This window comes from Canis lupus, chromosome 4 (assembly GCF_003254725.2).
Source record: "Canis lupus dingo isolate Sandy chromosome 4, ASM325472v2, whole genome shotgun sequence".
In the NCBI taxonomy this organism is placed as follows: Eukaryota; Metazoa; Chordata; class Mammalia; order Carnivora; family Canidae; genus Canis; species Canis lupus.
Window position 1 is genome coordinate 73,135,607 of NC_064246.1, and position 14,119 is coordinate 73,149,725.

Below are 14,119 nucleotides of genomic sequence, written 5' to 3' on the forward strand. Positions count from 1 at the left end.
CATATTTTACTTGTTTGAACTTGATTTTCAGTTATTCTTCTCCTCCCTTCTCTAGAATAACTAGAATTATCTGGTAATAACTGGAATTGCATGTGAACCAGCTAGATTGAATTTGGAAATCTCTGGCAGAATTTCTTTTCCATTCCTGTGCTTCTGGGTCACCACCATCCTCCAACATTTTGAAGATAAGGATTCTGGTAATGGAGCCCACAGGAAGTAAACTAAGGAGATGTATAACTCTCTGAAAGAGAATATAATTATTAATAACAATAGAAATTGTCTTTGGATTTCTTGTTGTTTTAGTGATCAATCCTAATGTGATATTTCCACACATTTTGCACAAATGTATTAATACAACTTAAAGCTGGCTATGAGTTTAGTCTTAGGTCTAAGAGCGTTGCAATGAAGAAAATACAAGAGACTCTCTGACTTCATGGAACTTACAACCTAGTGGAGTGATGGGCAAACAAAAGAATAAACGTAGTTTGTCAGATGTTGATAAGTACAATGGAAAATAATATGTTGTGTTGGGTTGCGGGTTATGTCTAGTTTGTTATGTGTTGAAGGAAGGCTTCCTGACAAAGTGTCATTTAAACAGGCACCTAAAACAAGCCATGCAGATATTTGGGAGAAAATCATTCCAGGCAGAGAAAAAAGTACATACAAAGGACCCGAGACCGAAGTGTGCTGGTGTGTTCTAGGTTCAACAAGGTGGATTTGTCACTTAAGTAGAGTGGGCAAAGGGCAAAACAGTAGGAGATAAGATCAGAGAGGTAACAAGTAAGCTCAAGGTGAGAACTTGGGCTGGGGGCTGCATGAGATAGGATGCTGAGAGAGGGTTGGAGCTGAGGGGTAACAAGACCTCACTTATATTAAGAAAGGCCCCCAGCATTGGCTTGGACAGATTGAGTTTACAATGACTAAGATATATAATCAAATGGACGGTATGACTGAAGTTTGGATTCTGGGGGATGATGGGAATGGAAATTTCAGTGTTAGCCTCTATAATACCCACAAACTAATGGAAATGGTTGAGTCATCCAAGGATTGACTGTAGATGGAGAAGGCTGAGATCTGAGGTCCTCCAATATTTGGAGGTTGAGTGAAAAAGGAGGATCCAGAAGCCAGGGATTCTCAGAAGGAGCAGCCAGGAGGGATGGAGATCAAGCAGGGGTTTCACATAAGGCCCACCACTGAGAATGCATTATCACTCACAAATTTTTTTTTTTTTTGTCTTGAGATAAGTATCACTGGCTTTGAGTCACTAATTTACACAAATAAAAAGATATAATTGTGCAAATACATCTATCTAGATAGGAAACATTATATTCTATTAGGAATAGATGATAGGAGCATGGCCGTACCAGCAGCTGATAACACAATCTTCTCTTCGGCTAGTGGGATGAACCTCAGAATTCTACTGCACATGGAGCAAGAATGATGAAATGTATGTATCAATACTTCCCTGATGTGGAACTTCGGGGGATTTTCACTAAGTTTGCCTAATGTAAGTACTTCTCACGGGGACTTTCATGACTTACGTTTGTGTTTATTTTTGAACATATTGTCCTGGTGCCGTCTATTCAGAATCACTTCAAAATGAATTCCTTCTTAGGATTTTTGCTCTGTAATTAAGGTTTATTATAGAATATTCTCTGGGTTAAAGAAGGCCCCTTTTTCATTACTCTTCATAACTTGGTAGGGGTCATTTCTATACTTCTAATGACAACACGTATGACAAACACCTTGTTTACATTTCATGTTTGGAAGATCCATTGCCAAATTATAAAAATCACACCCTTGTCTTCATTTCTTTTCCTCTGTAAGTCTTGAAGGAGATCTTTCTCCATCACTTCCTTGTACATGCTCACTCCTTTGGAGAATTATTTTAATATCCTAAGCAAAGAGATACAAAGAGAAGCAACAAAAGTTAATTAAGTGATTTAGGATTAATGATCATCTAATATATGGCAGTGATGAAACAGTGTTTTCATTTTTACTTTTTTCTTTAAGAAAATGGTTTTCTATTTATTTTAAATGTCACTTAGCATCTTACAGGCTGTACCCTTGGAAAGAGATCAAAGATCTTGGAGCCTTTGTTTCCTAATTTAATAATGAATGAAACTGTCCTATTATATTAAATAATAGTCGTAAAAAGCAATTACATAGGATTTGGCACATGATGAACAAGCCCAAGTGTTATGTCCCTGTTAATGAATGAACTGTATTCATTTTGTATTAAAGAAAAATCCTAATGCCAAATCAATCATGTCTACAGATTTGTAGAATTTCAGACCAGTAGATTTTTTTTTTTTGCAGGGGAGATTTTCTCATTTTTCCATGTTTTTTTAATATTAGGAATAGAAGATATGCTTTTCATCCATTTAAAATACCAGCATCTTACATTTTAAATCACAGATATTGAAAACATAAATTTAAAATTTTATCAAAATGTAGAGGGGTACAAACACGTGGAAAATGTAGAATTATATATATGTGGTTTCTTTTCTTCTCCACAATTTTGGGGAAATGTTTTAAGAGTGTAAGTTTCTTTTCCTCAGAGCTGAGTTCCAAAGGTTTCGATTTGACTGAGGTCATTTTACTCATAGAGACATGAGTTAGTTGACTATCTGAGCTGACCCCTGCCAAGTGACACACACATTGCTTATCATAAGTCATGCCAGGAATCAAAGTGAATCATTTTCTTGTGAGACCTTATTCTTTGAAAATACAGATTTCCTGCAGCCAGAGGTCAAACCTGAGTGAACTAAGTGAAAAAGAACATCCACTCACCATTGATCTTTCTGGTCCTATCCACCACAGTTGTTATTAACATATCACTTTTGAATAGTGTACTTTTGATAACTAATGCTGACTACTGAATGCTCATTTGGGGGTGAAGGAGTGAGCTGACCTGTGATCACCTGACACTCGGCAGCATGGACAAAATCATAAACTCCAGATGTTTAAACCAGCCCTGGGTAAGTTTGCCGTTGAAGTCAGAGGCCATAGTTTTCAATAGCAGGTAATGGGGGATGAGCTGAGAGAGTCTGGAATTGTTTGACATGTGTGCCTTGAAAACACAAGGCACCAAAGCAGCCATCATATTTTGTTATGAAGATAAAGGAGAAGGTTGGGGAATATTTTAAAGTCAGATACCCTGAAGTAATAGTGGGATGAAAATTCCTTCAAGTCATTAATTCCTTCTATTTTTAAACACCTTAATATTTCATATTTTGTCCTCACATAATGGGTCCTGACTCACTTGCTTATAGAAATTCTCCTGTGACATTCGGATTTTAACACTAAAAGATTTATTATTATCTCCTATTGAATGAAAACCCAAATGTTAAGGATGTACAGGTTTACAGGTTTGCTAAAAGTAATTTACATTTGATCAGCATGTGTTCATTATAAGAAACTACATTTATTTGGTTAGTATAGAAAATCATGTATTCATTTATATTTGTAAATATATTGGTCATGGGAAATTGATTCTGCTAACAACCCAGTTACAGTATCCTCATTGATCTTATTACATTTATTTCACCAAAGCATTTTCTTAATAATTTAGGAACATCATTTGGAATGACCTCTTTGTATAAGAACTATGAAAGTTGGGCAGCCTGGGTGGCTCAGCGGTTTAGCTCTGCCTTCAGCCCAGGGTGTGATCCTAGAGACCCGGGATGGAGTCCCATGTCAGGCTTCCTTCATGGAGCCTGCTTCTCCCTCTGCCTGCGTCTCTGCCTCTCTCTCTTTCTGTGTCTCTCATGAATAAATAAATAAATAAAATCTTAAAAAAAAAAAAAGGAACTATGAAAGTAGAAGTTAAATAAATTACTTTAATCGAATGATTATAAAATCCAACACAAAATCTGGATTTTCCCCATGTGTGGTCACGTGGGGATTTCTGAGACATCGGTTTGGATTCTTTGTCATCATAGCACCACAAACAAATGAAAGCCTTTTCTTTCTTTCCAAAGAGGAGACACTGAATTCAGGAGATGAAATGCCAGCTTATTTATTTATCCACATGTAATTTCACATGGCTCAGAAATACTTCCTGGGCATTACAACTACCAGCAAACCAGAAATAGTAGGAAGAGTGATAATAATCATAATGTCTAACATTTATTACCGGGTGCTTTCTACCTGCCAACCACTGAGCTAGGCACTTTGTACATTATCTAATCCATACAGGAGCCCTTTGAGGGTCTGGTAATCCTATCTTACAGATAGAGAAACCAAGGCACCATGAGGTCACTTGCCCAAGGTCACACAGTTTGTAGGTGTGAACCCAATCAGTGTGGCTCCTGGGCCCACTCTCTCAACCACAAAGCCAGGCCTCCTCCCAATAGGAGCAAAAATAAAACCTACCAAAATCATTATGAATACCCATTTTTTTCAAATACACATTTTAAAATGTTGCTGCTTCCAAACACAAAGCTGGTAAACACAGAGCTATCAGGCAACAACCTTCGCTTCCCACTGTTTATAACAGCAAACAACATTTTAACCTGAAAAACCACATTCTAGCTTTTGCTCTACTTATCTTGAAAGATCTTCAAATAACATCGCTGTGGTTAAAGTTCATTTTAAAATGTGATCTATTTACTTGTACATGGATATCTGGAGCAGCAATGGTGACAGGATGGGTTTGACAGAAACTGAGTCTTCGGAGATTTTTTTTTTCCTTTTCCCTTATTTATTTATTTATTTATTTTTCTCTCTCTTTTCTTTTTTGCTTAGTGAAAATGAGAGCAGAGTGTCTTACTGGAAAGGGAAGTGCTTTCAGTTTAGAGTATCGAGGCTTCAGCTTTTTAGGTGACAGTCTCAGCTCTCTGATCGACGGTCACAGGGATGAGTCCTAGGCAGTTCTCGACTGGAGGTGGAGGGGCAGGGAGGAGGGTGGGGGGTGCGGGCACAGGGGGCCGAGGCCGCTGACCCTGCAGAAGCCCTTGGGCAACGAAGGAATGGACAGACTGGTGACAAGCCAACCGGCTTTCCGCTGTCGAGGGTCAGGCCGTGCTGGTCCTGGGACTCCCTGGAGGTGGGACCCCCCACGCCAGCTGGCTCTCAGCCAGAGGGTGCAGCACACATTGGGGGGTGCGCAGAATGTGTGGACAGGGTGCTGGAGGTCAGGATGTAGGATCGCTCCTGGGACCAAGTAGGCCGCAGCCCCACGTCCTGGCAGACATCCCACCTTGCTGGAGACAGAGCTGCGAGGCCAGCACGGGGGGTGGGGGTGTGGGGGTGGGGGGGTACTGCAGGTGATCAAATTCCTTCCAAAATGCGGGAAATAATACATCAGTTAAAAAGAGCCCCACGGACTCTCACTTTCCCTAGGAGTCAGAACACCTTTTCAAGGGGCTGACTCAAAGGCAGTCATCCACTGGCTCTTTTCTTTTCTGGGGAAAATGCTGAACAGACTCTTCTCTGCAAGTTAATTATATCTAGTCTGGCCAGAGTAAAGATGCTCCCAAAATCATCTGACTTCGTAAGGAGGAAATAATTGCAGCATCACTTTATGTTCCTACTGGTTCTTGGTAATATAAGATGAATTCTAACATACAGACTTCTAAGGGGTTTCAAAAATTATCTGACAGGTTCAAAATGAGAGGGCTATTCCCTGAAACATAGAACAGCCATGCAGGATGAGATGTAGTCAAGGTGATGTGCCTCTGGAATCTACCTTACACAGAATGATGCTGGCTCAGAAGAAAGCAAGAAAGGGGGGTAGGTCCCCACAACTGGAGACTCTCTCCCATCCTCTCTCACCCTCTTCTCGCCATCCCTTCGTCTAGTTCCGGTGTGCTCTGTCCCCACTAATTCTAGGGTCACACTGACCTATGCCCTCCTCCTCCCAAGTGGGGAAAGGAGCTAGTCTTTATTAAATGAAAATCTGAGGTATAAGAAATCAAAAAGGGACATGTAACATATCAGTTTTGATGCAAACAGTAAATGTTTGTGGAACGAATGAGTATAGCAACTTGGAATAATTGCTAACCACGTTTCCAGATATTTTAGCCTATTTATATAAAGAGACACAACTTTTTCTTTAAGAGCTCTATTACATGTAGACACATAATGATATGATATGGTGAAGATACAAGAAAAAAAAAGCACTTCGGGATGAAGATGCTGATGTCACATCAGACCCTTGCTCAGAAGCCAACTAGCTCCCCTTCCTCCCACGCAGCCCTGAGTCCACACCTTTGCACCCGCCTCTCCTTTTCCCTGTGATGCTGTTCTCTCTCCACCCCGACAGCAAATCCATGTACACCTCATCTCCTGTCCCTCCACTTTCAACAATCCTGGCCACCTTTGAAGACTCAGCTTCTAGGAAAAAAGCACGTCCTATGTTTTGAATTCCTATAATGTGCTTGGGTGGCTTACCTTCTATCATTCTCTTGTAATTCTTGCATGTAAAAATTCTGTTGCAAACAGAAGTGGAATTTGTTTGAGAGTGGAAACTAAGTTTCGTACTTCTTTTGTCTCTCATGGAAACTTATATTACTAGCATTAGTAGTAAGTGCTCAGTAGTGAAGAGTAATTGTAAGAGCCGTCACTGCTGAAGTATCTGCTGAGTGTCTGGAACCATGCCATATGCTTCCTACGCATGATCTCATTTAATTCTACCACAATCCTTTGAGTAGGAATGGCTGTTATTCCCATTTAACAGATGAGAAAGCCGAGACGAAGAGAAAGTTAAAGTCGGATATCAAGTAAGTAGTATACCCGAGATTCAGTCCCATGACTCCTGAGTTCTTAAATGCTATCATCACACTTCACTACTAGATGAGAGTCTGTTAGCTTGTCAGAATCCATCTCAGTGATTTGACCAACATAGGTCATAGAATCTCCATGTAAAAAGAAAGATCCGTGGTTTAGAACAAATTTGGGTCTGAAGATATTCAAGTCACAGTAGTCTCACTTCTGGGCATGGAAGCTTATCACTGAGAAGTCAGGAGAAATGCATCTGAGATCACCTTCATTTTATCAAAGTGAAAGTGCTTTTATCTTAAACGCAGCAAATGCTTTATAGTCCAATAAACAACTAACAGGAGCCAAATAAGGAGATTTCATAGGGCCAAACTGCTATGGGAAGGGGTTGCACGCTTACCCCACTGTTAAAGGGGGTCTGCCTCTGTCTGCCTTAGCCCTTGCTGTAGGACACCTGGCACCATCCTGGTGGATGCACGTCCAGCACGTGTGGTACAGACTTGTCGGGTTACTGTGAACTCTGGGAGGCAGCTCTTCTTTTCTTGCTTCCTCCTTCTGAGTTGGTCCAGTCTCTCTGGGTTTTGTCCTCAGTTTCTCCATCTTGCCCAGTGTTTCCCTGATGGACCTGCCAGCCAGTCTTTTGTGTGCACTGTCACTATAATGCATTACACCAACGATGCATGATTAGAGTGCGGTGACGATGTCGGCACTTGGTGGGGGTCATAGTCTCCTTAGTTCTCTTTGGCAAAGGGGGATTCTAGTCTCCATACTCCTCAGTCATGAGCTAGTCATCAGAGGGCTGAAATGATCTGGAACACTAATACTGCCACTCACTCAACTTTAATCTCATCTACTCCAGCCTTCTGTCGTAGGTCCAAGGTAGCCCTGATAAGGCTGATGAGGCATGTGTGATGAGGCAGCTCCGTAATGCTGAGAGTATCATCCATGGAACTGCTAGCTACCTCTACTCTCCTGGACCTTGCTGCCCTCTGTGTATCATAGTCTGGCCTGTCTGAGCTGGTGCTATTACCAGTTTAGCTTCTCCTAACCCTGGTTTGGCCAACTCTAGCTTTCCCCCTGTCTCTGTCATCCCCACGGGAGTTGTCCCACCATGTCCTGATCCTGAGCTCAACCGAATTAGGAGAACTTTGGGTAATACTCACAGGGATTTTATAGTCTGAATAATTTGAAATCAGGTCTTGAATAAAAGGATGCTTCAAGAGAACAGCAACTTCAACTGGCTCCAGATCCTTGGCACCTAGGTCTTGAAATACTTTTACGAAGTTCTTTAAAGAAGAAAAAAAATGAAGTTAATTAACTTTATGATCCTGCAGATGTTAAACCTTATTTTCCTTAATAAAGGAATTTTGCCATAATTTCTATACAATGATAAATTTGAGAGCACTTCCAGGAAACTATGTTAAACTTGAGGTAACTTTTCTTATGTACAGACTGTCCCTTTTATGAAAGAATTTAACCAACCTCTGAGTAAGTGTTCTCTATCTGTAGGTGGCTGGTGAATCTGTTAGCATCCTGTACTTCTTTTCCTCCTTGGAACACTTTGAGTAGTCTTTCCAGGGATATCTTTTCAGTGTTTGCATTCTCAGGGATTTCTACTTCCTTTTCCTCCCTGTCTTCTTTTAATTCTCCTTCCTCATGCATAAAGTTTCCCTCGAGTTCAGGATACTCCTCAACTGGACTTGCATCAGTCAAGGAGGAGGACTGCATGATTAAATGAAGAGAATATGAAGTCAGGCTGAAGTCTTTCCAGTAGTGGAGACATTGAGAACACACCAATGTTGCCATACACTTTTCATGCAATGGAATCATGGTGCCTCCCACAACCTAGCCAGAGTATAGATGAGAATGTGCTAGCTGTACTGGAGATCACACCAAGATTCTAGACCAGTTTTGCCTGTAGGTTACAGATGCCTTGTGTGGGGTGTGTCTTAATGTCTTACCTCCATACATGCTTTGGCTTACTACGCTGCCAGGTGTTTTCCTCCATAAAGTGGACACTGGAGTGAATTCGTGTAACTGGTGTCAGATTTCTACACATGGATGTCAATTTTTAAAAGGATTTGCTTTGGAAATTGACTGTAGTTGAGAGCTTATGGCAAGTTAATTGCTCAAGCTTGATTGATTACAAGAGCTTCAGAAACATTTGCATACTAGAGGTTAAACCCAACTAAACATTCAGAAGGCAAGACAAAAAACAAATTGAACACAGAAAGTCAGGTGGGATTGTTATGGCTGCTCCTTGAAATGTGGTCAAGAGCCATGAAGTCAGCCACTGGCCCTGTGAGTATGGGAAATAGTACATTATTTCTGGTGTAATTTCTTGTTTATCAAAAGCTTAAAAAATATTCCTGCCTGCTGACCCTGTAGCTACAGGTCTAGGAGTTGACTGTAAAGAAATATATGTGTGCAGGAAGACTTTTGTATATGGATGTTCGTTCAGTGTTACTGACAGTAAACACAGAAGATCTGCAATTCCTAAAATGGGGAGTGGTGAATAAATTATAGTAGATTTCTGTGGTGAAATACTATACTGCCATGAAAATCGTAGTTTAGAAGAATACTTAGTGACATGAGGAAGCACTCATGGAATAAGTGCAAAATGAAAACAACACAAAATAATAAATACACTAGGATCCTCATTTTCTTATCTATAAATGCTTATTAGTCAAAAAAAGAAAGACACAGTAGAGTTAACAATGGTTACTCCCGGTAGGTACCGGTAGGTAGTGAAACAGGTGATGTCTTTTTCACTCAGTTTTGTACTTTCCAAATACTCTACAGATTTGTATTTGTTGTATTTCCTGTGATAAATGTGTATATGTGTGTGTGTGTTTCATGACAAAATAATCGATATTTGATGATTTGCCTTGGAAAAATGGGTGTTTTTAGAATTCTGATAGGCCAGATGTCAGAAAACACCTGAATACTGATTCTGTTTCCCAAAAAAAGGAAAAATGCTAAATTTAGGCTTTAAATAAAAGGAGCATTCCAGTTCTATAAATATTCACTTCAGTAGAAGTATTAGGTGCAAGTTAATTAATCATGCACATTAAAAAAAAAATTAATCATGCACATTCTTTCCAAATAGTTATAAAAGTCCCATGTATAAAAAGTTTTATGATACAGCAGCGAATTAAGCCTCTGATAGTTGCCAATCCTTTTAGGAGATTTGTAAGGGTCATGAGCAGTGTAATGAAGACAGGTTTCATTTGCCCTAGCTCTGTGTTTCTATATCCTTCAGTAAATTGTGAATTTAAACTAATGTAAGAGAGAGACAGAGAGAGAGAGAGAGAGAGAATGCTTTGCCAGGTGAAGGTTTTGGAATTAAGTATAAATATCTCTATCTATCTATCATCATCTATCTTCTATCACCCATCTGTTCAACCTTTTCTCTATTTTAAATATAAATAATAGTGAAAGGGAATATAAGGGAAGGGAGAAGAAATGTGTGGGAAATATCAGAAAGGGAGACAGAACATAAAGACTCCAAACTCTGGGAAACGAACTAGGGGTGGTGGAAGGGGAGGAGGGCGGGGGGTGGGGTGAATGGGGGACGGGCACTGAGGGGGGCACTTGATGGGATGAGCACTGGGTGTTATGCTGTATGTTGGCAAATTTGGGGAATATAAATAATAGTGAAAGGGAAAATAAGGGAAGGGAGAAGAAATGTGTGGGAAATATCAGAAAGGGAGACAGAACATAAAGACTGCTAACTCTGGGAAACGAACTAGGGGTGGTAGAAGGGGAGGAGGGCGGGGGGTGGGAGTGAATGGGTGACGGGCACTGGGTGTTATTCTGTATGTTAGTAAATTGAACACCAATAAAAAAAAATAAAATAAAAAAAAAAAAAAAAAAAAAAAAAAAAAAAAATAAAATAAAAAATAAATTTATTATAAAAAATAAAAAATAAAAAATAAAAAAATAAAAATAAACACAATGAAAAAAAAATTGAAATGTTACATTGCAAAAATGTGAAACTAGCCTTTCTCTGTCCACCTAGGAGTCTTAGGGATCATTATACTGGCTGCTTATCAATGATTTCCCAGGGCAACAGAATATTTAGTGTAGTGAAATGTACACAATCAAGATGTAAGACATCTTGCTGAGTGGTGTAGGATAAATGGATTCCTACCCAGACTGAAGCATAAATGCTGCATGGACATGATAAAGATAGAACCTGCGGGTGAGCAAATGACTAGTCAGATTAGACAAGCAGGTGATAAGTGATACCTAAATTAAACAGAGAAAGAGCCCTGTCTCTCTGCAGTATTTCCATAATTAAAGAGGGATTAATTTTTCTGAGACCCAATATAATCATCATGGGTCAAATGAATTGTTACCAAAAGGTAATGATTTAAACATTCGAAATTTTAATGAGGAATCCTTATTAATGTTAGAGCATACTTTTGCTATTTTTGCTCTTTTTGTTCTCCATAGTGTTGGGACAGAGTAGATTTAATGGTTCAGTGAGAGGGCAAGAAGAGAGGGGAAGGTGAGATGGGAATCGAAGGAGCCAGATAAGCTTCCTGGCCAGACTGTGGAGAGTGCAAGAAGGAGGCTCTCTTCACTAGACATCTCTGAAAGAGCACAATTTTGAATGTGGATGTATGAACAAAACAAGCAATGCCAATTCGAAGAAAAGCCAGTACTCCTGAATGAGCAATTACTAGCAGCATCAAAACTCTGTGTGAGTCACATTATCATCTGAGCAGCAGGACAGGCTGTGGCGCTAGCAAACACGATGTCCCATTCAGTTACTCTCAGAGGCTCAAAGTCTCTCCAAAAATGTGTCCCCAGAATGGTGCCTGGCCATCCATTTCTATCACTCACTCATTCCAGTTCCACATCTCAGAGGTCAGTCCTTGGGACTAATGTGGGCTAAGTATCAAAAGAGTAAGATGGAATGTAAATTTATATGTTTCGAACCCCAGCACCTCAAATGCTCTGCCAAGATGCTTTAACAACTTCTTCAAAATGGGGGAGTCTCAAGCTCACAATTTACTGAATTCCTACACCATAACCCCGTACCATTAAGCCAGAATGAACTATTTTTCCAAATGACAGCTTACTTAAAGCTTCACTAGGACTAGTGCATACTCATGAATGCTTCGCTCTTGAGCTTCTTTTAAATTACCCAAGCAGCCATGGATTTGAACAGGTCTGTGCCACACTGAATATAACAGCATGAGTCACAGAAATGGAGTGAAGGAGGAATGAACTATTGAGGAGCTTTCCAGTTGTTTATGTGGAAAGCAAAAGCAGAGATCTGATTTAATGTCTTGGGAGTGAATGTGGATCCTTTGGAGGTGTTATTTCTGAGCAGGCTCATTCTGGCTTCCTGGGATGAGGTTGCCCAGGAAACTAGAACACAGCAGGAAAGGGCACAGTAACAGAGTAGCATAATTGGAGGCAGGATGGCAAGAACAGGGGCTGAGTAAGAATGAGGGATGTGGGAGGATCCTGCATCTCAAAAGCTCAAGCTCAGAAAGTTCCCCCAGGGCCAGAACAAGCCTCTGTGTGTGGTCCTTCACAGGCATGCTCTCTGCCCTCTGCCCCTCCGGCTGGTTGTCTCTGTGGTGCAGTGGTTAAGGAGCAGTTCCTGTGCAGTGTCCTTGGACTTTAGAGGAGCTCTGGAGAGAAGCACTTCAGGGGTTTGCTTCCCTGGTGGGGCACTAGCTTCTGTCTGTGGGGACAGAGGGGATGCAGAGTCTTCCTGTGCTAACTAGCCTGGCTGTGACTCACCCAGGCAGCTGTTTGCTGCTAGGACAATAGTTCTAGCACATGCTTCCTTTTTTTCCTGGACTTTCCAGCTCATTGCAGTCTCCTGGATCGGCTATTGCTTCTGCTGGGAATGTTCGCTCTCTTCCTTTTTACATTGAGGAGACAGGATTCCATTCCTCCTCCCTTCTTTCCCATCATGTTTACAAACATTAGTTGAGCACTTTCTATGTGGCAGCTACTGTCTGGAACATAAAGATGGGTAGCATGTTGTCCCCAATTCAAGGTAGAAATAACTTAGCGGTAGGATTCAACAGACAGACTGCTGCCTGACTTACTGGCTCTTCTTATTTCCCTCCTTTCTCCCCCTACACTCTGCTCTCGACACTGTGGCCAGAGAGATCTCCATATATTTTAAGTCGGATAGCCATGTTCCGATAACTTCTCATTTCCTATCTTGGCAGAGTCAAAGCAAAGGTCCTACAGTGGCCCTCAGGGCCCTCTCCCCCTCATGTTTTTTTCTGTTTACTCTCCTTCAGCTCATTGTTCTTCAACTACAATGGCTGGTCTTTGGAATTAGGGCTTTGGCATCCACTGCTGTCTTTACACATGATTGCAATTACCTTGTTCATCTTCCCAGCATTGCAACCCACCTCAACACCTGTATTTTTCCCTATATTCTTTTTCTTTTCCTGTAGCATTTATTACCATATCACATAGTCTATATGTTACTTATTTTATCCCCAGGTCAAGGGGATACTACACTACACAGAAAAGCTGGATAAATATTTGTTGAATAAATGCATGTATGTATGCAGTAGTACTCAGCCCTCTCAGGGAAGATCTGAATATAAGGGGCCCTCGTTGAGAATGCTCAGTGTTGCTCTTGAGTGTCAAGGGGGAGCTTTGTCAGTCATCTGGTAGTCGAAAAAGGCCTGGGATACCAGGAAGGCCTTGGACCCTTCAGGATGAGATGAAGGTACTCCAAGTGGGAGCAATAGCAACAACAAAGATAGGGAAGTGGGAAAGAAGAAGGTGTAGACACTGCTTCTGATCATTAAGACCTTGTGTTAATCTGTCCTTTATACTGTGTTTCTTCCATGTTTGGGACATTTTTCTCCCATTCTTTTTTGCATGGATGGGGGCAATTAGAGTCCCTTGAGGGGTGAAAATTTGGCTTCTTCTGTGTCCCTTGCAGATCACAGGGCTATGCAGAGGGCATGATTTACAAAATTAATTAATTAATTAACTGATCCACTCAATGAAATTTTTGCTGAACTCTGTATCAGTAATTCGGGTTCAGGGTTGTGGCAGGTTCAGAACAAGATAGATGGCCCCTCTGCCCCTAGGGTGCTTAAAGTCTAGAAAAGAAGCTGACCTGAAGAAGTAGTTAGTGTGAAGAGTACTGTGTAAGAAGCACAGAATGCTCTGGAAACATATGGAAGGGGGTGCCTGACATCATCTGAGGTCAGGGAAGCTCTCCTGCATGACAGACATTTGACTGAGACCTCCTGGCAGGCCACAATCCATGCCAGGGTTGCCTGAGGCAGGCCCAGCCTATAAGGGGAGACAAGAACATCCCTGGGGAAGTGGGAAATGCAGTCCCAGTAAAGGCAGTTCACATCCAACTCCTTATTTACTTGGGAAAACTGAAACT

The 14,119-nt window shown here is 41.0% G+C and overlaps 1 protein-coding gene across 15 annotated transcripts in view; it reads right to left on the reverse strand.

The window, feature by feature from the left end:
- Nucleotides 1–1,564: 1,564 nt before the first annotated feature.
- SPEF2 (sperm flagellar 2) overlaps nucleotides 1,565–14,119 on the reverse strand; it is a 171,160-nt gene continuing 158,605 nt past the window's right edge. For 5 of the 15 annotated variants that reach the window (XM_049109368.1, XM_049109369.1, XM_049109371.1 and 2 more), the window contains exons 35-37: nucleotides 8,206–8,445; nucleotides 7,887–8,009; nucleotides 1,572–1,896 (exon numbers count right to left, since the gene is read on the reverse strand). In XM_049109368.1, the coding sequence (XP_048965325.1) occupies nucleotides 1,807–1,896; nucleotides 7,887–8,009; nucleotides 8,206–8,445 (453 nt within the window). In that variant the 3' untranslated portion in view covers nucleotides 1,572–1,806. Of the gene's footprint in view, nucleotides 1,897–7,886; nucleotides 8,010–8,205; nucleotides 8,446–12,486; nucleotides 12,708–14,119 lie in introns of those variants that run through there. The other 10 variants (XM_049109366.1, XM_049109367.1, XM_025436262.3 and 7 more) reach the window with 6 other exon arrangements.